Below are 25,266 nucleotides of genomic sequence, written 5' to 3'. Positions count from 1 at the left end.
TTCCAAATATTAAAAGTTATTCAAATATTATCATTGTACGGGGAAAAGTCATGACGTCACAATTCTCACCGGAGAGTCAATTGAAAATCGGACGCACTTCAGAGTGTCAATCTACTTTCAGACTGGTTGCGACTTTCGACTTTAGGTGGTCACGGTACAATTTGGTCGAAAGCGAATCGGATGAGGAAATCGGATGGAAAATCGCATCGTGTGCTCTATCATGGCGTCATGGCCTGGTTACATCATAGTGCTGTGCTGAGACAGTAACAGATCTTTAATACATTTTTGTTAAAACTGAATTCTTCCGCGGAACTCATAAAAAAATATTCAACATCATTTTGATTTCTTTTTTCTTAATTCAGATATCTAAATATTGAAGTTTATCGAAGTACATTTAGGTTACAGACATGCTGTCTTTTACCGTTTTTATAATTTTTCTTTTTGTAATTAATCGAAATGTAATCTGACCAATATTCTTTTAGAGCAATAGTCAATCTTACAAACCCCTCTATTTTGAACCAATGAAGATGCTGGCAGAAAATTTTTGATAGAGCTTTCTAAAAATATCAATTATCTAGGGTTTTTTTTGTTTTGATTCAAATATAGAACGTTTATTATAGAGAGCCCATTGGCTGAATCTCTTGAACTCATTTGCATTTGGTAAAAACCGTGTGAAAACGAAAGTTAAATTCTAAGACGCGGCGTTACTATCCCAGTTTATTCATTGTCTTTCTGGAATTAGAGGATTAATTAACATATGAGCCTGTAAGTACACACCGTTATCACCCACTCAAATTAGAAAACAATCTAAACTAGTTATAGCAACTTCTTTGTGATATTTTTTTCATCGAGAAAACCTTACTTTCATTTTGCCATCTTTTAATTAAAAGGAAATGATGGCATGTCATAAGCAGAACTTACTCGCGTTCATAAGACAATAAATGGTATTTATGTTGGATGATATAGAAACTTTAAAGTTGTTACCAGTTCGGCATTCCAGCAATAATATAACCAACAATATTATACATACATGTTTATTCGCCAATCAAGGGCCTCGAGGGACATGTATAATATGAACAATATGATTAAATTAAAAAGAATAAATACATATATGATGAAAGAAAACATTGTTATGGAGGCTGTCGCGAGGGGAAAATATACGGTAATTTTTCTTTCATTTTCTTAGATGTATACGAAAATACATTGACCGTTTTGTTATCAACGCTGAGAATCCGTATTGTATGATAATACAGGAAGAAAAAAACGGATGAGATAAACATCTGCCATGTGAGGATCTAGAGGGATGGGGGGAGGTCCGGACCCCCCCCCCCCCGGGTTATTCAATTTCTTTAAATTACATGTACATAGCAAAATTACTGAAAATATGCCTCGTATCCCCCCCCCCCCAACTTAAATATCCCTATTATACAAGGAGGGGATATACGTAGGCTATGCCTGTTGTCCAATCCTATTGAAATTATTCAATAAAATATGTTTAATCTCCAAATGTTCCTCGGAGCCTCACCCCCCCCCCCCCCCCCCGGGAAAAAAAATCTGGGTCCGTGCATCTTTTATCATTAAATAGTGGGTCTTTTTAAAACTTGAGTTTATCTATTACGACAACGTTGCAAACCTAACAAACGGGCTGCCCGGCTTTTAATCGACAAGCCGGATACTAGTATGCAAGTATTATTCAGAGAATTATTTCCGTTTTGACTGATACGTGCAAGATCACTCATTTAAAAAAATCATCAGGCGTTTAAGAAACGCACCACGCATGTACAACCATATAGTATTTGATACGGTATAGAACATATTCGTTTAATACATGTACATCCATGTCATTAAAGTTATAAATTAATATTTTAAGATAAATTCTGATGTTATATATCGTATATATATTCTAACATCATACAGTTTTCAACAACATACATCCCCTAAAACTCATACATATAGAGTAGCCCCCCCCCCCTCTCTCTCTAATGCATGTATAGAGACCCCCCCCCCCCCCAAGTTGCAACAACGATGAAATGATTTATGGGAGCGAATCATACATCAACATTTTTAGAATGTTCCTTTTTTTTTTCTCGTTGCAGATATCAAACCTGATATTACCTACATGTTCATGTCACCATTGCTTCAGCTTGTGTTCCTTATTCGCTGTATAATGTATACTGTTGTATTCCGTATCAGTTGGGTGGGGTGGGGGTGGGGGGTGAGGGATGAAATACACCAGGTTTGTAAGCAAACTACCTTAGAAAATTGTCGATCTTTTTACAATATTGTGTGTTCTGTTTAGCAGCCATCGAGATATGTTTTACGTCTCTTCGAGAATATTTCTTCTTCCAACACGTAAATATCTAATCGGTCATTTGGTGTCTGGGTTGGGGTCAAAATGTACTAGACGCTTGGATCGAGCCAAGGCCTTACAACAAGCTCTTGCTTCGAACGAATGAAACAAACCCGTGTGAATCAACCTGAATCTCACGCAATGCACATTCACTACAGAATTGTTAACATCAACAGATTCAATGACATTTGACGATGAAAACGACTTATGAATATTTTTTTTTACTTTATTATGCATACACAATACGGAGGGGTAGATGATATATTGGGCGACCAATTTTTACAGGTGTTTGTGTTAGACTCGAGTGAAGTCATGCACTGGGTAAACGTTCTTATCTCAATGTTCATGTATTTCTGAAAATCGTAATCTAGTCGTGTGACTGTTATTTCCCGTACAATGCACTTCTTTTGTGGAACCAAATACTGCACAAAGCAAAACGCATATAACTGCGAAGTTTCTGCATGTAGTGCACAGATTGGCCAATTAATTTCCTTGTGTTTGCAGCATAAAAAACAAACAATACAGAGGACTCTAAAAAGATTTTTATTGCACATCATATAATAAGTGTGACGTATGCTTTTTCTAAAAACGAATTTTCTTGTTTTGCGGACTTGCTTCACCAAAGTCACCTGATCTTTTGAACCCTCCTCTGCCACCAAAGCTCCCTCTCCCCCCAAAGCCCCCTCTACCGCCAAAACTCCCCCTCCCGCCAAAACCCCCTCTAGATCTGTTGTTGTAACTGGAAAAGTCTCTGCCGCGCCCCCCAAACGACCCCCTCCCCCTGCCGCCACGGGCCCCTGGGGAGAAGGGTCTTTCTTTTTCCTGTAATTCAGGCAGTTCTGTGGCCTTGCACAGGGTATCAAATTTCCCGTCGGTCCAATAATTCAAGACCTGAGATTCACACTCCGAGGGAAAATCAAACACAGCTCCCTGTAAAGATAAAATTATTGATATGTAAACAAAATCGGATCTTTGATCCCCTCTGTTTTATTCGTGGGCGAATTGTTTTTTTTATCTCCTCTAATCTGTCTCAATGCGGTACATGAAATATGTGTCAAAGTACAATATTCTAGTATGTTTGTGTGTGTGAATACGTTATCTTTAATATCCTGCGTTAGACCATACAAGTACGTCCCAACTAACGACCATAGACCAGGGCAATGAGGGTGTCTCACTTGATGTTTTGACGCTCGTGTTTTTGTCTCCATACTCAAACCCAGGTCCTAATAAAATAGTTCAGACCAATTCGGGTAGAACACGCACTCTATGGCATCCAGTTAAAACCCATACATTGTACCTTTAATGCACCATTCTATACAACACAGGGATACTGTTTTGAAACTCAAATTTTCAAGCAAGCTCTATTATTAACCGTATTCAATATGTAACCTTGTAATGATTTTGTTAATACGTGATTTCTATACTTAAGAGCTCCTTCAAAACTCCGCCAAAAAGAGACAATAAAGGTTGGCTCTATTTAAAAGAAGATAAAATAAGTTGATCAATAAATGAAATAGATTTGGGTCCTTTCCAGGATATGTCATGACAGACAATGTCACGTTGGATTTGGATTTCATGCTCCCAGAGTAACCTGACCCGAAGTGAACGCAGAAACACCACGGGTATTTGAAAGTATTAATTTGCTAAAAATTAATATCAAATCTAAGATCTAGCTGGATTCCAACTGATGCCTTCAATATCAGGAAACTTACAATAAGGTGCATAAATAGGTTGGCCAATATTCTTTACCACTAAAACAGTGATGTACTGTGCCGCCTTAGATCCCCAAAACTTACATGTTTGACCATGCATGGCATTAAAACACTTGGGTATTCATAAATCAAAGATATCAAGTCGTAGCCTTTGTTTAAAACTTAACCTATGAAAGTTTCACGTAAATTTCCCCGCCAACTTACCCACAAAAGAATTCATGAACAGAACTGTCCTCGACTATTTTTGCCTTGTTCTGTGAGATGCTGTATATAAGACTCACCATTCTGTCTTTATTTTTTTGGTAGGTTTTGTATGTGACACTCGTAATTATGTCTTTATTTTTGTAAGGTTCTGTATGTGACTATTTTTGTGAGATTCTGTACTCGACACTTACCATTCTGTCCTTACACAGGGTCAGCCATCGGATCTTCTCCACCAGGTCCTTGGGTAGACACCTCTCCAGGGCCCGGTACACGTAGTTGTTGCGCTGTATCTCCGTGTTCGTTTTCAAATAAAACGTTGTAAAACCCTACAAATTCAGATAAAAAAAGAAATTCAAAAATCAAAATCGCGTGCCCCGTTCATTGGTGACTGTAACCTGCAAATATTTTACAGTATGAGGTTGATATTTTTATTTAAACCGTTAAAGTCAATCATTACCCGCAGACCTCTGCCACAAAAGCATGGTTTGCAATGTATATTTAATATTGTCCCTTATACTAGTAACTCTCAATAGTTATATTCTGAAATGTCCAGGCACCGTTATTCAATAAATCAATAATAAAAAATGCAGAGTTCTGCGATTCTTGAATTGTATAGAGAGTTCCACAACAAGCATTAGTCACTGCGCTATATTTAGGTGCTGTCACCTGGATTTTTTCCTCTCCCACATGCCGATTACCTGGCGAACCTTCAGGTATCGATTTCATATACCGAGAAACGAGGACTGCGTTTTCTGAAAACCAACCTTACGCTAGACTGGTTGGAAGTGCTATTTATAGAAAAGAACTATTTGTTTACGTTGCTAAAAATATAGTTTAAGCAGTAGAAAAATTCCGTTTCGTGTGAAAGAACCCTGAACCCTATCTTGTTACTTTATGTTTTTAAAAAATCTTTAATGCCCTTGAATTTATGCCGACAAAACTTCGCCCTTATTATATGTCTACTGAAGCACACACATGTGCCATAGTACAGCAGTACCCCGTCCCACCCAACCTCAGTCCGACAAAATAGCTGTAAGTTTGAAACATTGACCAAGAGAAATACATATAGATAGCTGCTGACCTCATATTTCGATTTTTATGTTCATTGTGGCCTAACGCGATAAAGCCGTTTTCAGAAATTTCAGAAATTATATATGGACTAAGGAAAATCCCAGGTTATATAACGTGTTAGTGATGGGGATATTGCTACCTATCATAAGAAACTTTCCAGACGTATTTAGTGCAAGCAATATATATGTATATTTTTTTGGACACAGAGAACAGATTTCGATCAATATTTAATATTTAAAACATGCATTTCTTTTGTCAGCGTTTATATGGATCTTAGCAGAGCAGTGTTTACTCGCTGCATAATATTATTGAACAAGAACTGCACGAATAGATTATTACGTAATAAGGCCAACAACACGTGCCTTTCTCCCACCGGTCTTATACAATATGATATAGATACACATTATAGGTAGGGTCATGGCCGCCTAGAATAACTGACATATTTTTTTTCTGCATTGTTAGTTGGGACACAGGTACTTTCAGGTAATAAGGATCCGAAACTAGCTGACGTCACGCCTTGGCGACAGCCGACACCTATTGTTTACCTCTGTAAGTCGGCATAGGTAACTATTCAGTGTTCACAAAAGTGTACAAAGTTAATTCTTTTTACTCATTTAAGCTCTAAAAAGAATCTAAATTTAAATATTTTCTTAAACAAGTTGTTCATGTCTACTATTACATATATTTAAAAGTTTCATGAAATAAAAAAAAAACTCGGTTAGGAGACATCTGAATACCGGGTAAAGCTGAAATTAAAATAGATAAAGAACCTTGCAGAGACTGATTTGGCATTATTTGTAGGTGTATTCTAATTTTCAGTCAGTGCAGTGCATTACACTTTTGTATAAACCAAGACCCTGATTTGATTTTTTGTTGTTGCTACTTTGACATCAGATTACAATGTTTACCTTTTTATAAGTTTTATCTGTATGCAAGGTATGTAAATATGGATTAGATTGCAAAGGACATAACAACAACAAAAATATCCAATCAGTAATGACTAATCAACAAAGTACAACAGTGTACAATTTATCTATAAAGGGGTAAAATAAATAAAATACATTTTTAGAGTACAAACTACTCATGATAACAACATATTATCAAGATGGTATGTTGGGCACCAAATAACCAATGCCTGGAAATTTAATCAGAAAATAACAAAAAAAAACCTGAGTAACCCTATACTCAGGCAATGTGCTGCACAGGAACTGTAGCTGATTAAACATGCTGACTAAAAAATCTCTGCTGCAATGTCACCAATAAGCTTCTAGAAGTCCAACAAAGGGGAGATAAAATCAATGGAAAGGAGACCTCTCTCTCTCTCTCTCTCTCTCTCTCTCTCTCTCTCTCTCTTTGAGAACTTTGTTGCTAATAGACAGCAATAACCAGACTTTCTTGGTGTTTAACAGATCCTTGGGATAAGGAAAAGACTTTTGTAGATTGCTCTCTCCAGCTTGGCAGGCTATGAGGATCCGGTAATCGGGCTTGATTTGAGCACACCACCAGTGTATCTTGTATGATTACAGTGCAGGCCTGGACAGAGATAAAGAGATAGGCCAACCACAATGTGCACAGTTTGCACTTCGATCTGTTTCCTCTACCCAGTACAAAGCAAGGACGCCTTTGAAAGTTCAAATGGAAAATTCTGGATTATTATTTAATTTTGCATTTAGCGCCCACCTCGATCCAACAATTCCATGCTGGTCGCTGGAATTTAGACTAATTAAAGATGCACAGAAAAAGCGCATTTTTGCATACAATATGCAACTATACTTGACCTTAAACATGAAACGTGTGACCTATTTTTAAAAATCGTGTAAACAACACGAGAGAATTTCCAGCTATTTATAGAAAAGGAGCTATACATCATTAAAATCACAACTATTCATGTCTAAATCTTGACTTTGAATAAAAATCTGCTGTTCTTTATGAATATAGAAGATTTCAATATTGTATTATCATGTATCAAATTTATATGATCCTATCATTCTGTTTGTTTTCAATCTGGAACGGATTTGCCAACAGAAATAAATGCAAACTATGTTTCATGGATCAAAGTTGGATAACTCCCACACTAAGCTAGTTTAATACATAATACACAAGTTATCTTCCCTAATGATTTTATCCACCAAGGACAGCATACGTATATCAATACATGTAGTGATGTTTACAATTCAAACATTTGTTCTCTGCAAAAATATAGGAAATTGACTCTTGTTGCAAAAGCAACAAAAAGGTCTTCCGTTTTGATATACACGTGACAGTTTAACTGTAAGACAATGCTTCTCTCACATAGAAAAAATAGTGGATGTGATAATTATTGTGAATGATATATCCAAACGTCACTTCCCTGTAAAAAAAAAAGAGAATGAAAAAGAAATCAATTTTTGAAGTATTTCCTGTGATGACCGGAAGTAACGCCGAACTAAACAAAACAGTTGACAAAATTACAAAAAAAACACATGTCTCCCCTTCTCCCCAAGGATTGTTATATGGGGCAAATTTAACAATTGAAAAAGAATGATGTCAACTATATGTTACCCAGACCCAGACAAAATTTTATTATCTTTTTCTTAATTTGACCTTGAGTAAAACATGGTCAAGGTCATATATAAATCAATAGTACACCTAAGTGTATTATTATTGTTCTTTGTTTAAAGTTTGAAGTCCTTCTGTCAAAGTATATTCAGGAGTTGAACAATGAAGTTTTTTCTAATTTGACCTTGAAATAAAAATTTTAGGTCATGGTCAAAATTTTTTGTAAGGTTCAACTAGATTATATACCATCTATCCATGATACAAGGTAAAAGTCTTTATGTTAAAGGAGTCTTGTGTTATGGTCCGGACAATATTTTTTGTGAATAGCCTGACCTTTAAAAGCAAAATAGGTCAAGATCAAAACTTTTGGTGAGGTGCACTCCTTCTCATTACCATCTACCTATGTTCCAAGTTTGAAGTCTTAATGTCAAAGGGTATTAAAGTTATGATCCAGACAAAATTTTATTATTTTTTCTTAATTTGACCTTGAGTAAAACAAGGTCAAGGTCAAATATATTTTTCAATAGTATACCTAAGTATATTATTATTGTTCTTTGTTTATAGTTTGAAGTCCTTCTGTCAAAGTATATTCAGGAGTTGAACAATGAAGTTTTTTCTAATATGACCTTGAAATAAAAATTCTAGGTCAAGGTCAACAATTTTGGAAAGGTTCAACTAGTTTATATACCATCTATCTATGATACAAGTTAAAAGTCTGTATGTTAAAGGAGTCTTGTGTTATGGTCCGGACAATATTTTTAATTAAAAGCTTGACCTTGAAGAGCAAAATAAGTCAAGGTAAAAAATATTGGTAGTGTGCACTCCTTCCCAATACCATCTACCTATGTTACAAGTTTGAAGTCTTAATGTCAAAGGGTATTAAAGTATTGACCCAGACATAATTTTATTATTTTTTTCTTAATTTGACCTTGAGTAAAACAAGGTCAAGGTCAAATATTATTCAATAGTACACTTAAGTGTATTATTAGTGTTCTTTGTTTAAAGTTTGAAGTCCTTCTGTCAAAGTATATTCAGAAGTTGAACAATGAAGTTTTTTCTAATATGACCTTGAAATAAAAATTTTAGGTCAAGGTCAAAATTTTTGGTAAGGTTCAACTAGGTTATATACCATCTATCCATGATACAAGTTAAAAGTCTGTATGTTAAAGGAGTCTTGTGTTATGGTCCGAACAATATTTTTTATGAAAAGCTTGACCTTGAAGAACAAAATAGGTCAAGGTCAAAACTTTTGGTGGCGTGCACTCCTTCTCAATACCATCTACCTATGTTCCAAGTTTGAAGTCTTAATGTCAAAGGGTATTTAAGTTACGGCCTGGACAAATTTGGATGAAGAAGAAGAAGAAGAAGAAGAAGAAGAAAGTCGACAAAAACAATATGTCTCCCCTTTGAAAGGGGAGACATAATTAAACCCATTAAACACATCTCAGATCAAATATTTATCATTCATGAAAGCTTCGCGTCTCAATCACTTACAGTGACAAAAATCTGGCGGACATCAAATTTGTAAAAAGGAAAGCTACATAGAGATATTTGAGATATCTCACCGGAAGTAAAATTCATTAGCTAATTTAACATTATATAGATGACATATGTAAGATTGTTTACTGATATTTTCATTTTATGTAAAATGAATAAAATATGAAACAAGTGAAAAGCTGTCAATGTGACAGCAAACCTGGTTTTCTTTTATGTGAACTTTATCCATAATCCATGTCAACCCATATCCAGTGAAATGGTGTACCCCTATATGCAATATTTTGCCAAAAAGTGACTAAGTTCAAAAGCTGGTATTTTTTCCATAAATTATCAGAAATCAAAATCCTAGCAATATGCACACCTCTGATATACCCTATGTACAATTGATCTGCAAAAGAACAACTTCCTATCTTGAAATCTGTAGGAGGAGTTATACATACAATGAGGGTACCCTATATGCAATATTTTGCCAAAAGTGACTAAGTTCAAAAGCTAGTATTTTTTTCATAAATTATCAGAAATAAAAATCCTAGCAATATGCACACCTCTGATATATGTACAATTGATCTGCAAAACAATAACTTCCTATCTTGAAAACTGTAGGAGGAGTTATCCGTACAATGAGGGTACCCTATATGCAATATTTTGCCAAAAAGTGATTAAGTTCAAAAGCTAGTATTTTTTCCATAAATTATCGGAAATCAAAATCCTAGCAATATGCACACCTCTGATATATGTACAATTGGTCTCCAAAAGAACAACTTCCTATCTTGAAAACTGTAGGAGGAGTTATCCGTACAATGAGGGTACCCTATATGCAATATTTTGCCAAAAAATGACTAAGTTCAAAAGCTGGTATTTTTTTCATAAATTATCGGAAATCAAAATCCTAGCAATATGCACACCTCTGATATATGTACAATTGATCTGCAAAACAACAACTTTCTCTCTTGAAAACTGTAGGAGGAGTTATCCGTACAATGAGGGTACCCTTTTGGCAGCCGCCCGCCCGCCCTTTTCACCATTTTAATAACCGGATTTTTCCTTCGGAAAACCCGGTCAAAAACCCCAAAATTTTGAAGTGCTTCCGGTGACGACCGGAATTTACACCACAGAACAAAATAGTGTAAACACATGTACATACATAGGTCTATCATTCCACAAAGTTTGATTGTTCAAGTCGTCACCATTTTTGAGATCTCGAAGAATCAAGGATTTTTGTCTCCGGACAGGAAATGGACAAACGGAAGTGTTCGATGAAAATGAAATTTAGTATTTCTTAAACATTACAAAGCGGGACTTTATTGGCTATCAATTTATCTAACATTGTTAAACAAAAACAGTTAAATTCTTAAACAACTTGAATTGTTTGAACTCTTCCGGTGTGGACCGTTACGTACAAATGTCTATCATCCATGTAAGTTTCGTGTCTTGGTCACTTACAGTTTATAAGATCTCACTGTTACAATATTTGTTTCAAAAAGACTACCTGAGATACTGTAATTTCCTTATTAAACACGAGGAATTAATATCCGCATAAAATTGTGAGAAGCATCCTTCGCGGATTTTAAAATCTCGCCATTATTTACTGAGAGTTAAAAACTATAAGAAATAAGGAGAAAAGTTCAACGTTCGCGATTTTATATTCCCGCGATTTGATACAAACTAGCAGGATCGTTAAATTAAGTACTCGCGTAATATAAGGAATTTACAGTATATGAGATATCTCACCAGAAGAAATTTTTTTTGTCTATTCATCATCGGAGAGATGTCATATGTAAGCGTTTATACTTAAATTTTAATTCTGTGTTATACATATATTAATGAAATGCGTAAAAAAATAATTTTTAAGTGCTTCCGGTGATGACTGGAATTTACGACGAACAAAACAAAATAGTTTAAACATATTTACACATATAAGTCTTTCATCCCACAAAGTCTGGATGCTCATGTCTTTATCGTTTTTGAGATCTCAATGTCACTAGCTTTTTGTTGCGGGACAGGAAACGGACTACCGGAAACAAATTTTGAAAAAATGAAAAAAAAAACGCCTGGAGATATTATTCTCTACCAGTCCTGAAAATTTCAATAAAATCTATTCAGCCATCTCTGAGAAATCTTGTGGACAAAAAAAATCCATTTCTCTTGTGAAAAGAAAAGTGATATAATATATACTGTAAAGGAATTCCCAAGAAATTATTTCTAAGTTAAACAAAACAAAAAGACAAAATGTCAATTTTTGAGTGCTTTCTGTGACGACCGGAAGTTACGCCGGATCATACAGAACATAGTTAACATAACTTCATACATTGTTTTGTCTTTCCTCAAAGTTCGGATGTTCAAGTTTTTGTTAGTTATAATATCACTTTGAGAAAAGGATTTGGTTTTGGGACCGGAAACGAACAAACGGAAGTGATTAAAGAAATTGAAAGTATATATTTTAGTACATTTACCTACGGTACGTTACTGTTCATCACGTTGAGGAAAATGTTTAAAAAAATCTAAAGTTGAAAAAAAAAAATTCTATTGCTTGAACGCTTCGAGTGAGAACCGGAAGTGACGGACGACCAAATGAAACCCGTTAAACACACGTTCAATCAAATGTCCATTATCCATATAAGTTTTGTGTCTTGATCTCTCACAGTTTCTGAGATCTTGTGGGCACTTTGTTTTTAAAAAAGAAGGCTACCTGAATTATTTGAGATGTCTCACCAGAAGAAATACTTTTTTGTTTTTTACCATGTGTAGATGACCTTTTGTATTACTATAGCTTAAATGTTACTTCCATGCTAAATAACCAAACTATTTTTAAAAAATGAAAATTCGGTGTACTTCCTGTGACGACCGGCAGTTACGCCGGATTAAACAAAATAGTGTTAACACATGTACATACATAGGTCTATCATCCCACAAAGTTTGGTTGTTCAAGTCATTACTGTTTTAGATATCTCGTTGAAATAAGATTTTTTGTCTCGGGACAGGAAACTGACAAACGGAAGTGCTCAAAGTAAATTGTATTAAATATTTCTTGTATACTTGCTTTTTGTACATTATTCTTTATCAAACTACATGTATATACAAATATCAAAGGAAAAAAGTTAAACTGATTGACAGCTGGATTTGTTTGAACTCTTCCTATGTGGACCGGAAGTGATGGAAGACAAAATGAAACCAATTAAACACATCTTCAATCAAATGTCTATCATCCATGAAAATTTCGTGCTTTGATCACTTATAGTTTCTGAGATCTCATGGGTACAAAATGTGTTTTAGAAAAGCTACCCAAGATAATTGAGATATCTCACTGGAAGTAGAATTTTTTCGCATAGATAACCTCTGTATAGATTTATTCTTATATATTTATTCTATGGAAAAGAAATTTAATGCGTAAAAATAAATATTTTCGAAGTGCTTTTGGGGACGACCAGCAGTTACGACGAACAATCAAATAATTTAAACACATCTACAAATATAGGTCTATCATCCCACAAAGATTAGATGTTCAAGTGTTTGCCGATTCTGAGATCTCGAGGGAACAAGGTTTTTTTGACGCGGGACAGGAAACGGAGGACCGGAAATAAATTTTGAAAAATTTAAAAAACGTCTCGAGATATTATCATTCTCGATCACTCCTAAAAATTTCAAGAAAATCTATCCAGCAATCTCTGAAATTTCTTGTGGACAAAAAAAAAGGGGGAAAAAAAAATAAGAAGAAACACTACAATCACTATAAGGTCTTCCGTTGGAAATGAAAGACCTTAATAAAATGGAGTAAACTTCAGCAAATGTTTCGATTAAAAAAATCTACAATAGCTTGTCTTTAAATCATTTATGAGTCGGAAACAATTGCTGGTTCCATGCATGAAAACAAATACTAGGTAATCAATAAATTTACAAAGAAGTCCGGTTTACAATTAAATAAAAAAAATGATTGATTTTTATCAAGAAAAATTTTCTATCTAAAACACAGCATCCAAATGGGATTTGTTTCAAATTTGGAAAAGTTACCATGATTACCCATTTTCTGATCTATAAGTTAAAACTTCAGGATAACACATCAATTGAGCTTGTGACAAACTTCAAATCTACTATTTTTCATAACACATGTAGTATTCAAGTTCATTTGCCAGTTAAAGATATTTATCTTTATGAAGTGCATAATGAATTACGTACAATTGCTCTGTGTACAAAATGTAATTATCCAATACAAACTCATCAACATGGATTGTCAAGCTGTTTCTTAGAGAGCAACATATGTAATACATACAGCAGAACTCTTTATCATTTAGATTTTCAAGTTCCAGTTTTCTTTTGAACAGTATATATCAAAACTTCAAATTAATTGCTTTGAACTCCAGAGAATTAATTTATACTGAAAGCTCGACTTTTTTAGGTTTGTCAAGAGACTGTGTACCATTTACAGGATACATATTTTATATACTGTGTATTTTATGTTTGTATTCTCCTAGCTTGATAAAAATGAGATTTTGATTATTTCATCAAAACAAGTTACACAGCAATGCAAGATGTATGTCCACACAAGTAAGACCTCTACAACCAAATACTTTGAACTGTTAAAAGGTCTGAAACTTATATACCGGTAGAAGTTGTAGATATAGCGGCAATGATAATGCCTATTAGGAATCGTGTTCAGATTTAAGCCCAAGAAGTGTAAGCACTGAAATGATTTAACACTTTAAGTTACCAATATTACCAATTTAAGTGATAAGGTCATACTAAAGTGAACATGCTTGTTTACTGCCACAGGTGAGAAATAAAAGGCTTGGGATAGGAATTTTTCCTAAAATGTTTTCATAAAAAACACTTTCAAACTGAATTAAAGTAAAAAAGAAAATGAAATTATTTGAAACTCATAATACACTGTGTGACATATATTGGCCGCATACTGGGAACAATATAACCCCCCCCCCCCCCCCCCAAATCAAAACAATGGTTCTACAGTTTACATTTTGATTTTAATTAATCATTGAATGGAAATTTCTTATTTTTTATTCACTTGTATAAAAACATATAAAAAAATATCTGTACATTAATCTAAGGTTTGTTCAGCAACAGTAAACAAACATTTGTTTATGGCCCTAGGTCTTACCTCTTTTGAGGAGAGCATGGAGCGGGAGGTGATTTTTGTGGATCCTGATATCAACGCGAGAGCAGCAGCCAAAGCATCCTCTGCTCCGCGCTCAGCAATCAGTTCCTTTGCCGAAGACCGGAAATAATCCAATGTCTCAGACTGCACACCTTCTATAGATCTAAGGAAAAATCAGAGAGAAATCTCATTGAAAAATATTGTTATAAGCTTTTCCTTATGAGATGAGATCACTGATATCTCATTGGACAGCTTAACTATCTATCTAAACATTACTACAAGTCAAAGTCAATCTTTTGAATTAACAATTTAAATATTTTTCAAAAAACAGCCTCATATTAAACAAACTTGAAACTATATTTTCATGGTGTGAACTGTTCTTTAGTTCATCAAAACAGCAATACAAGAACTAAGTCAAACAGGTATTATCATGCAGTCAACCCAAAATATCTTTCACACCGTGAAACTGGGTTCTGACCATATTTGATCTTTTTGTATTAAAATCAATCATTACTGGAACTGGTAAACATCTAGGAAACAATGACGCAATAATATCAGCATAATTCCAATTGTATCTCAGCACTTGTACAATCACAACCACTGTATACTATACATGTAAATAAATGTATTGTTGTACAAAAGTTAGACTGTAAAGACATCAAATCAGATCACTTAAAGTCCAAGAATTCTGCTTTGAAAGATTTGCTTATAGTAAGGAAAAGTTTGAAAATATCTTATTAAGAATATTCCTAATGTTTAATCAAGGTATTGTTGTTGATAGATATAACTTTAGAAAACAACACTGTACAGGTTTTAAAGCATAATCAACTGGATGTTATATTTTTTCATAAAAATAGAAATATAAGGCCTAAAAAAATTTATGATTTGTTTCTCAAGCAACGCCGCATCAGTAAATTTATCGCAGCATCAAACTTTTTAATTGTTGTTTTTCTAATTTTTTCACATTATATCATTTATGGGTTTCCATTATGAAATCAATGTAAACAAATGCTTAGATGACTCAAAATAAATGCTAGTCGTTGTCAATGAAAACATAACAGTTACATGACTTTAGCTGAGAAATTGAAGCTTTTATGATACATGTATTGCCTAGTAGCAGGAATAATGGACAATTGTATTGTTTGGGAAACTTATGGTGACTACTTTGAAAAGTTGGACTTTTTATTTTTTACTTTCCTTTAATTTCTGCCATGTTCACCAGACACTAAAGATGACAACAAAATACCCCAAATAAATGTTTTTTTTGACAAATACCATAACAGACATCACATGTTCAACTTCTAAAATGCCATATTTAATTTCAGACTTGTGTTATTACTGTGGAAGTAAAAGATAAGCTGCAAAATGAAGCAGAAGCATATCCCATTTGTCATGTTTGTTCATCCACAAAAACTCTTCCTTTGAAAAGGAAACAGACACAAAAAGAACAAAAAATATTTAACCTTTGCCAGTGTATCAGTTTGATGAATATCTGTTGATGAGTACACAAATAAATAATTAACAGATGGGTTGTAAGAAAAAACCTGGATGCCTCATCAACATTTCTAAATTTTGGCCCTTGAAACTAATGATTACAGTAATTTTTTGGCCTTATGTACCAATAAATAATTCAAACAAGACTTTGTCAAAAATTAAGGAGTTTAATATGGTATAGGTTATAGGAATTTTTTTCTCACATGATTTTTAACTTATTCAGAGTCCAATTTATTGAAATAAGTTCCAACAAGAGAAAACTGTCAATGTGACAGCAAACCGGGGTTTCTTCTGTGTGAACATTATCTATAATCCATTTGTCAACCCTGAACTGATGAACACTACCTATCAAGGGAAATGGGGTACTCTATATGCAATACTTTGCCAAAATACGACTAAGTTCAACAGGTAGTATTTTTTTTTTTTAGAAATCATCAGTATCAAAACCCTACCAATATGCACACCTCTGGTATATGTCTAATTGATCTGCAAAAGAACAATTCCATATCTTGAAAACTGTATGAGGAGTGTCATGTATACGTACAATAGGGGTATCCTATATGCAATATTTTGCCAAAAAATGAAAAAGTTCAACAGCTGGTATTTTTTTCAGTAATCATCAGAAATGAAAAAATCCTAGCAATATGCACACCTCTGATATATGTTCAATTGATCTGCAAAGAACAACTTCTTATCTTGAAAACTGTAGGAGGAGTTATCCATACAATAAGGGTACCCTTTTGGCAGCAGTCTGCCCGCCCGCCATTTTCACCATTTCAATAACCAGATTTTTACTTTAAAAAATCTGGTTTAAAATGATGTCTTTTTGAGTCTGTTTTCTGTGAGTTGTACAATGTACACAGTATCTTACCTCACTGCATCCTCTACAGAGGCACTGATTATGTCTTCCTTGGTTGGTCCAGACACTTTCTTGAACTTGATTTTCTGTTCAATTTAAACATTAATATTAAACCAAATGAAAATCTTACCAAAGAACAAAAAACCAAATTTTTCAGTCTGAATGATTACTAGAGGATTACTAAATTGTAAAGCACTCACTGCTCTGTACTCGACGTTGGCTAATTTCATCTCTTCTTCTGGTTTGTAGAAGCAGATGCAGACTCCGTTTTTCCCGGCCCTGCCTGTTCGGCCGGAGCGGTGGATGTAAGAGTCGACGTCCTCAGGCGGATTACACTGAATGACCAGATCCACTTCTGGAATGTCCAGTCCTCGCGCTGCCACGTCTGTCGTCAACAGCACGTTAAACTTCCCTTCTCTGAAACTCTGAGGACAGAAATTGGACTTGTAAATATTATCGTAATGAAAAACTAAGTGAAAGAGACAAATGTTTTAATTCATAAAATTGATAGATCCTGTAATTAAAAGTCTAATGAATTTTTTGGTAAAGTATTTCTTACAACTATACACACTCAGCTCAACTTGAAATCAAAATGAAAACTAGAGGAAATGATGCATCTTATAGTGCCATTCCTCAGAAGGTTTAAAATGAAGAATCTCAAACTTAAGAAGATTTTGTTAAAATCTCAAAATGATAAGGAATAACAAACATTCAATAAAATGTGTATTCAATGTTGTTTGATTTTTATTTTGATTGGGTTATTTACTGCGTAGCATGTTGCCTGTTTTTATTTTTTCAGTTTTATAATATCCTGAATCCTGAACACTTGCTCATTACATAGCCTCTTTGAGCAGTTACAACTTTGTTAAATACCTTGAGGACCGTTTCCCTCTTTTCTTGTGGAATGTCTCCGTGTAATACGTGAGCGTCCTGCTTTATGTATTCACTACACGATAGGTTGTCTGCCTCTTTCTTGGTCTCGTTAAATATGATCGCTCTGCCATTTTTGCCACTGTAAACCTGAAGCACATCACCAATCACCGAGGGACGATCCCAGAAACTGCTTCGAATCGCCAAATGCTGGAAATGAAATCAACAACACATTCAAAAAAACTAGGACATACTTCTTAAGTTGTAGTTTACATTCTTACAGGGACCTAGACACAATTTAAGCTTAAACAGTTTTAATAAAATTTTGTTTTTCAGTATTTAATGTCTTAAATGGTTAATATAGATATTTGTAATGCTTCATCAAAATTTGAAAGTCAAATATCAATAGTGTTCAGAATTCTTTGTTTTGTAAAAAAGCTCGAGACTTGTTATTGTTTACATACATGTATACGTTGTTTGGTATAAATGTCATTCAAATGATGCTTTTTTTGTTTAAAACAGTATTTATGAACACATTAAATTAGATAAAATTGTTTATCATGAGTCATTTTGTCACAAGAAATGGTAACGTTATATTTTACAATATTTGTAAACAAATATAAGATTCGAGCTTTGTTTACATTACAATGAATTTTAACCTCTGTATCTTGCTTGTAACCTAACTTCTAACATTAAAATTTTGGTAAATCATTCAAAATGGACACATACATGTAAACCATTTTTAACATAATTTTTTTTTTTTTTACCTCAGTTCCTGTCTAGGTCCTTTTAAAGACACTTGGACACGATTTGAGACCATAATTCATATGAATCTTGATAACTATTTTTTTTAAATGCTGTAATACTGCATTAATTATTATAGAACTTAGATATTATCCTAAAACTACTACAGGATATGAAGTTATTCATCAAAGGTACTTATAAAAGATCGCATCTTCTAAAGGAAGGTTACCTATAGTTTACCTGTGCCTGAGTCAACCTGACACCTGTGACATACCTGTACTGTGGTCGATGTCCAGTTCTCCTTGCTGTTGACCAGGGAGATATTTTAACCTTACCTCACACTAGTGATGTACTTGTATATTATCTTTACCTGACACCTGAAACGTACCTGTAGTTTACCTGTACCCGACACCTGTGACGTACCTGTACTGTGGTGGATGTCCGGTTCTCCTGACTGTTGACCAGGGAGACCTTAGCCAGCTTATCTTTGTTCATGTATTTTCTGGCCGTGTCGTGAACCCAAGAAGGAAGTGTGGCTGAAAACAACAGTGTCTGTGGGTTTTCTCCACTTCCTGAAACATAAGTAAACCATTTTTATATACACTTGTTTATTCACTCTGCATAAAGGTAATATCCAAACCTACTGATACTTTTGAATTATTGCAAGGTTATTTGATATGAATTCAAATATAAAAAAAAACCCAGAGATGAATGGTTTTAACATATATAAACAGAACAGGAATGGATGTATGATTTTATCATTGGTAGGACATTTTATCATAGGTGGAACAGGCATAAAGGATAGTTTTAACACTCTGTGATCTGTTTGTACTGACCGTTATTATAGGCGGATGATATGATAGTCTCCACGTCTTCTGCGAACCCCATGTCCAGCATTCTATCCACCTCATCCAGGACCACGTGCCGCACCCCTTTGAAGTCAAGGTTACCCTTCTCTATGTGATCTTTGATACGCCCTGGGGTTCCCACCAGAACATCGATCCCTGACCTTATGGCTCTTACTGTTGAATAAAACCATTGCATGGTTTGAGATTTATAGTTTGACCTTTGTCAGATGGAAGCGCCACCAGTGAAGTGGTGATTTCATTACTCTCTCCTTTTAAGGATTCTAGATTGATAATAAACTTTAAATGTTGTTCTGTGTGTAACAATCTAAACTATGTGTAATGCCAAATGTTCTTTGCTTTTTCAGTGAAGTAAAATGCTAGCTGCTTACTTTGCTTTTCATATGGAGTTCCCCCATAGAAACAGGCCACACTGAGTCCATCACTAATAGACTCAAACTCATCAGAAACTTGCTTTGCAAGTTCACGAGTTGGTACCATTGCAATGACCTGTCAATATATGAAATGAGTCTCTTAGTTCTATTATAACTTTTGAATATCTCTCTCTTTATTGTTTCAAAATTTCAAATTTCCTCATAAATCTGGACTTGCCTTTGGACAGTTGCGAATTCTTGGGGTTTTATTCTTCTGCAGAATTTCTACCAACGGCAATGCAAATGAAAGCTGTAAAACACATTTATAACATGTGAGTTGTTACAATATTGCAGTCCAAGATGTCCATTTATTTAAGTTTTGTTAACTGGTCCAACATATAAAAAAAGATGATTAACTTGTACCGATATTTAGCGAGAAATAAAGATGACCATGAAATTTTACTTGTAGAAAAACTTATGAATACTATTACTGTAATAACTTATCGAATCCTTTTTGAATTGTTGAACTATATTTTACTCACTGTTTTCCCAGTACCAGTACCTACAAAAAGAGAGAAGCAACAGAAATACAGATGATGTATATACCAAAAACATTCACCAGTTATTCATCTTGTATGTATGTTGAATATGCTAAACTTATTTGCTTTGGACTTAAGTAAAGTTTGTATTGTAGAACAAAGAAAACAAACGTACGTGCTTGACCAATTACATCTTCTCCATTGTAGACATGATCAAATGTCTTGTATTGTATGGGAAACAAATAGTTCACATTTCGCTCTGTAAAACAAGACGGTAAAACTGCAGTACATTCAATATTCAACACAAATTTTCTTTCAAAATCATATCATTTGAACAGAAGAAAGATAAGTAAATAAACTTGCTTCTTTCAACACTTATAAAAAATGAACAGTAATTATATTCTGAAAATAAATGCTTCCAATTCAAAATGCTGCACACTTACTCTTGAGTTTTTCCACAGTGACATCTGATAATCTGAAGTTTGAGAAATCCCCCAGGATCTCTGCCTCTGTTTTTTCAGACACCTCTGCACCATTTTTGGTCTCCTCCGGATTTTTAGTTGTACCATTGACATTTTCAGTGGTATCTGCTTCCTCTGTCACACTGTGGCCATTAGACGATGATGTTTTGTCTTTCTTTGATTTCTTTTTCTCTTTAACTACACTGTCTTCTGATATGTCTGTCATTTCTTCAGATTTGTCAGCTTTTGTCTTGTCCTTCTTAGATTTCTTTTTCTCTTTGATATCTGTTGCTCTTTCTTTCTCTCCATTTTCTGCTAGTTCAGGTTTCTTTTTAGATTTCTTTTTCTCTTTGGTTACTGTTGCTTCTTCATTTTCTTCACTCTTTGTGACTTTCGGATCTTTCTTAGATTTCTTTTTGTCATCCTATAATACCAAATAATAAATCCATTCAATGTAAGTTATTTTTCATAAAAGAACATCTTATACAATGCATTACTGTCTTTCAAAACAGTTTATTGTCGTTTAAATAAGAAAATGATTGATATAGTCTAAGACCAAAACAACCAGTTTATTTTAGGCCTTTATCAAATATTGACTGAGATTCCTCTTGGCTTGATATTAAGGACACTTACTTACAGGAAAGAATTCTAACAAACATTTGAAAGTTTTACATCAATGTGCACTTTTATACATCAGCATCAAGCTTCCCTGGGATGTTGAGGAAAAAATATGAAACACACCTGCCACATGCATTACATCAGGTAAATTAATAAATTCATCCAGTCTTAAAGAAGACTGCAAAAAACCTATCAGTGCTTAACTTTCTATGCAACACTTAGCAGCTCTAATTGTATTTATCTTGTCTCATTTGGTTTAAATAAATTTGTTTCCTCAACAATCAACGGAAGTTTGGGTGAATTTGGTGAGTATAATATGATTATCAATCCAAACCTAAAGCCTAATTAACAAGACAAATTAACCCATAATTATACATCACCTGTACACTGGTTTTGTCCTTTTTCTTCTTGTCTTTTGAAATCTTTCCTTTGCCCTGCTTGAAATATTTGAGATTCATTCAACTCCTTAGTTTTATTGGTTTGACAGTTCTTATGTCTGACTCAGTGAAATTACATTCATTTGTAAGTATACTTTTTGAAGTTTTTTCTCATTACAAAGTTTAGTCTAAAAATAATCAGTGATTTGTTTATGTATGAAATTAATCATGCTCAAATAAACTGATCTAATATCATACCCTGCAGTATTTGTTAATGCCTAGAGCAGGTTGGGCACCAACCCCCGTTTGGTGGTTGGAGTCCCATTTGGTGGTTAAATGCCTGAACGGTATACCTATTTTACCTACCAAATGGGACTCATTTTTGTTCAACTCGGATTACGTTTTTCTGGAGGAAAGGCGCATCATGTTTATTAGCGAGGCAAGTACTCTGACATGTTTGCTTCATAATTAAACATTCGTTTAAAAAAAATTATGTGTCGATTTTTCCGCATATGTGTTTAAAAAAAGGCCGAGATGAAACACTCCCCGGAAGTCGCGTATAAACATAGTGTTTATGTCTTCTAAAAGATCCATTTTAATCAAAGAACGACATGGCCTCATTCCTTGAACTCTTTACTTTCAATTTCTATCATCGGGGCGAGTGAAAAGCAATTGCAGCCAATGAAATCGGTGATCTTGAGTGATATACGATGAAAGCTCAATTTAGGTATGGAGGCCCAATCGTCCATGACTTCAGTAAAATTCCGTGACAAAAGTAAAGTCAGATTATGAAAATAATATAGAAAGTACATGGTAATAAGTCATTATTTATGTTATAAGAAAACAAATTTCGTTAGTTAAAATTTTAAGTAAGTTTTACTGAGAAATTTAATATAGCGCGATTGGGCTTCCATACCTAAATTAGCTTCTGACACGCACTTAAAGATCATTGATTTGATTGGATGCAATTGTTTTTTACTTGCCCGGATGATAGAAATTGAAAGTAAAGAGTTCAAGGAATGAGGCCATGTCGTTCTTTGATTAAAATGGATCTTTTAGAAGACATAAACACTATGTTTATACGCGACTTCCGGGGAGCATTTCATCTCGGCCTTTTTTTAAACACATGTGCGGAAAAATCGACACATTAAATTTTTTAAACGAATGTTTAATTATGAAGCAAACATGTCAGAGTACTTGCCCCGCTAATAAACATGATGCGCCTTTCCTCCAGAAAAACGTAATCCGAGTTGAACGAAAATGAGTCCCATTTGGGAGGTAAAATAGGTATACCGTTCAGGCATTTAACCACCAAATGGAACTCCAACCACCAAACGGGGGTTGGTGCCCAACCTGTAGAGTATACCTGTCTACTTTAACTGTTTAATTCAGACCACTGACCAGTTATACAATGATACCAAAATATACAGGTAACAGACATTATACCTAAACAAGACTTCATTATATTTTGAAAAGTAAAATCTGTGAGTGAATCCATTGAACTTCACCGATTACACAGTACACATACCAATGCACTGTCGACAGGTCAATGGCCATATGAAAAGTAAAATCAACAAATTAACATATCTAACAAAAATTTACCGTTTTAACTTTTGGTACCGGTTCCTCTTTTGTATCTTCTACCTTTACCTTGACCATTTTCTCTCAAAATTAACGTTTTTATCTCAAATCTTTTTATAAACAGTTTAACACGTTTTGCAACCTCGTGTTATTTTCGGGAATTAAATGTACACCGAACCCGATCGAATATAAAAAACATTTCTATTGAGCTGTTGAGCATTTAACTCATGTAACTGCTGGAAAGTTTTCTACCACTTTATCGACATGGTTTTTTTTCTTCTTGTCTTTTTGATTATATCACAGAGGTGAATATATAGAAGAGATGTCTTATGATTGTTTTCTTTTGTTTTACGAACTGTTTGAAACAATTTAAAAACGCTCGTGACTTTAAATGAATTTTATTAAAATCAACATGAAAACTTGGTGTTTAATGGGCATGAATATTATTGATTAAATTAACCGCCTGGGATATTTTCAAAAGATCGATATAACAATTGACATGTGATATACAGCTGAAAATATCACTCATTTTTAAAAATGAGTTCATTTACCAAAGATTTGCGCAGATCCACACACTGCTAACATTTTCATCTAATAGAATAAAGGTAAAAATCAAACACACACAACTTAGACTAAAAAGGTATGCTTGATGAAGATATATACAGTCATTCGGGGTACTACAAATCACTCTTTACGATTTAAGTTGTAAAAAGTGACTGGGAGTAATTACTTAATAAAATATATGTAAAATTCATGTATTTAATTGGTTGTTTGGTATCCCAGAAAAAAATATTACTGGTATGTCAGGAAACGGATCGGTGTCACACAAAAACTCTGTCTTTAAAATACCGTTCTTATAACACTATAACCAGGCACATGCGCAAAGATTTTTCTTAAATTTACATACAAAAAATTGAATTAACATGGAGTTGCCCCCCCCCCCCCCCCCCACTTTTTTGTGACCATGTAAAAATTGAATAGAAAATAAGGAAATAAACAGTGGAATTGAATTGGAAAGTATACTTGCTCCCCCCCCCCCCCCCCCCCCCGCCCCAACGGATTAAGATTTTCAGGATTTTGGAAAGTAACCTTTTTCCATTTTTTGCTTGTCAAGATTTTTTGGATGAGTCTGCCCTGCCCCCCCCCCCCCCCCCCACTTTCAAAAACGATGCTTCATGCCTGATAACACCTTCGCCACTGTATTGCGGGTCACTTCTGAGGATTTAGAATCGGATGTAAAATAAGCTACACTGCATGGAAAAAAAACAACTTATAGAAAAATATCCAATATAAAGGTGGAGTAAGCCCTCAATGCCGAGTGCTCTCAATGTGTACACCTGAGATTCAAAATACCCAAAACTGAAGGGGCTGAAAATGCGTAGATTGGACCTACTTTTGATAAGTTTTGTAAACCTTTACAATAAAACTGCCGATCTAACAATATGCAGTTTGTAAATATTATATCCTTTGATTATTACAGATACAGCATAAATGAGTAACACTGATGAGCAGTTTTATCATCTATTTTTTCCAGAGAGGATAGCGAGTACATTAATTAACTTATTCATGTTTGCTATTTCCTTAATTTTTGGGAGTTGATTTTTAATCAACTCTCCTATGCAGTCACTCGGACAAACCGAAAGTGAAACAGTGTTTGGACCTCAGCACAAATCATTGCTCCTGACAATACTTAGTTCTTGAAAATAATTGATGAATTCGATGTAATGAATGCTAAAGCATTGTTTTTCAAGGAAACTTATTTACAAATACCTTAAAAATAGTCAGATTTTAAATGGTACGAACAATTTAAATATTTTTTGTAGTCGTATGTATTCCTACGCCAGAGTTCAATATAGTCTCGTTCAACTCGACGCTCGGCTGTCTCCGTAAACCCTTGTCGGAGATTTACGGTGTCAGCCGAGCGTTTGGTTGAACGAGACTAGAGTTCAATATTGCTTGGATCCATACAATTTTCGAGAAATATTTCTACCACTGATACATAGTTTGATTGAATTAATTTTATCT

The 25,266-nt window shown here is 34.3% G+C and overlaps 1 protein-coding gene and 1 long non-coding RNA gene across 3 annotated transcripts; one reads left to right on the top strand and one right to left on the bottom strand.

Annotated features, from left to right (window-relative positions):
* Positions 1-626: 626 nt before the first annotated feature.
* LOC117684571 (uncharacterized) lies at positions 627-17,567 on the top strand. The gene is made up of 2 exons (XR_004598294.2): positions 627-765; positions 17,082-17,567. It is a non-coding gene; the product is annotated as an uncharacterized lncRNA (long non-coding RNA).
* Positions 2,878-23,420, bottom strand: LOC105343804 (nucleolar RNA helicase 2). Of its 2 annotated transcripts, none has more exons than XM_034457256.2 (15): positions 23,263-23,420; positions 21,664-21,720; positions 20,648-21,089; positions 20,380-20,463; positions 20,208-20,227; positions 19,904-19,975; positions 19,684-19,801; positions 19,283-19,468; positions 18,870-19,018; positions 17,706-17,912; positions 17,033-17,257; positions 16,845-16,918; positions 14,483-14,642; positions 4,458-4,592; positions 2,878-3,280 (listed from the first exon to the last, which is right to left on the bottom strand). In XM_034457256.2, exons 1-15 carry the CDS (start codon positions 23,317-23,319, stop codon positions 2,933-2,935), a joined length of 2,334 nt encoding a protein of 777 aa, XP_034313147.2. In that variant the 5' UTR covers positions 23,320-23,420; the 3' UTR covers positions 2,878-2,932. The 2 variants fall into 2 exon arrangements, with proteins under 2 accessions (XP_034313147.2, XP_034313148.2); XM_034457257.2 differs by having other exon boundaries at positions 21,664-21,717.
* Positions 23,421-25,266: the final 1,846 nt, after the last annotated feature.

The sequence above is a fragment of the Magallana gigas genome, chromosome 7 (assembly GCF_963853765.1).
Source record: "Magallana gigas chromosome 7, xbMagGiga1.1, whole genome shotgun sequence".
NCBI classification, from domain to species: Eukaryota; Metazoa; Mollusca; class Bivalvia; order Ostreida; family Ostreidae; genus Magallana; species Magallana gigas.
The sequence above is the reverse complement of the archived record's forward strand: the minus strand, read 5'-3'. Positions and strand labels throughout refer to the sequence as shown.

Coding starts and splice junctions, on each gene's coding strand:
- LOC105343804 (XM_034457256.2), bottom strand. CDS start 23,319: ATGGTCAAGGTAAAGGTAGAAGATACAAAAGAGGAACCGGTACCAAAA. Junction 20,464..20,647: donor CACTGTGGAAAAACTCAAGA/GTAAGTGTGCAG, acceptor CTTGTTTTACAG/AGCGAAATGTGAACTATTTG. Junction 16,919..17,032: donor CCAACGTCGAGTACAGAGCA/GTGAGTGCTTTA, acceptor TAAATTGAACAG/AAAATCAAGTTCAAGAAAGT.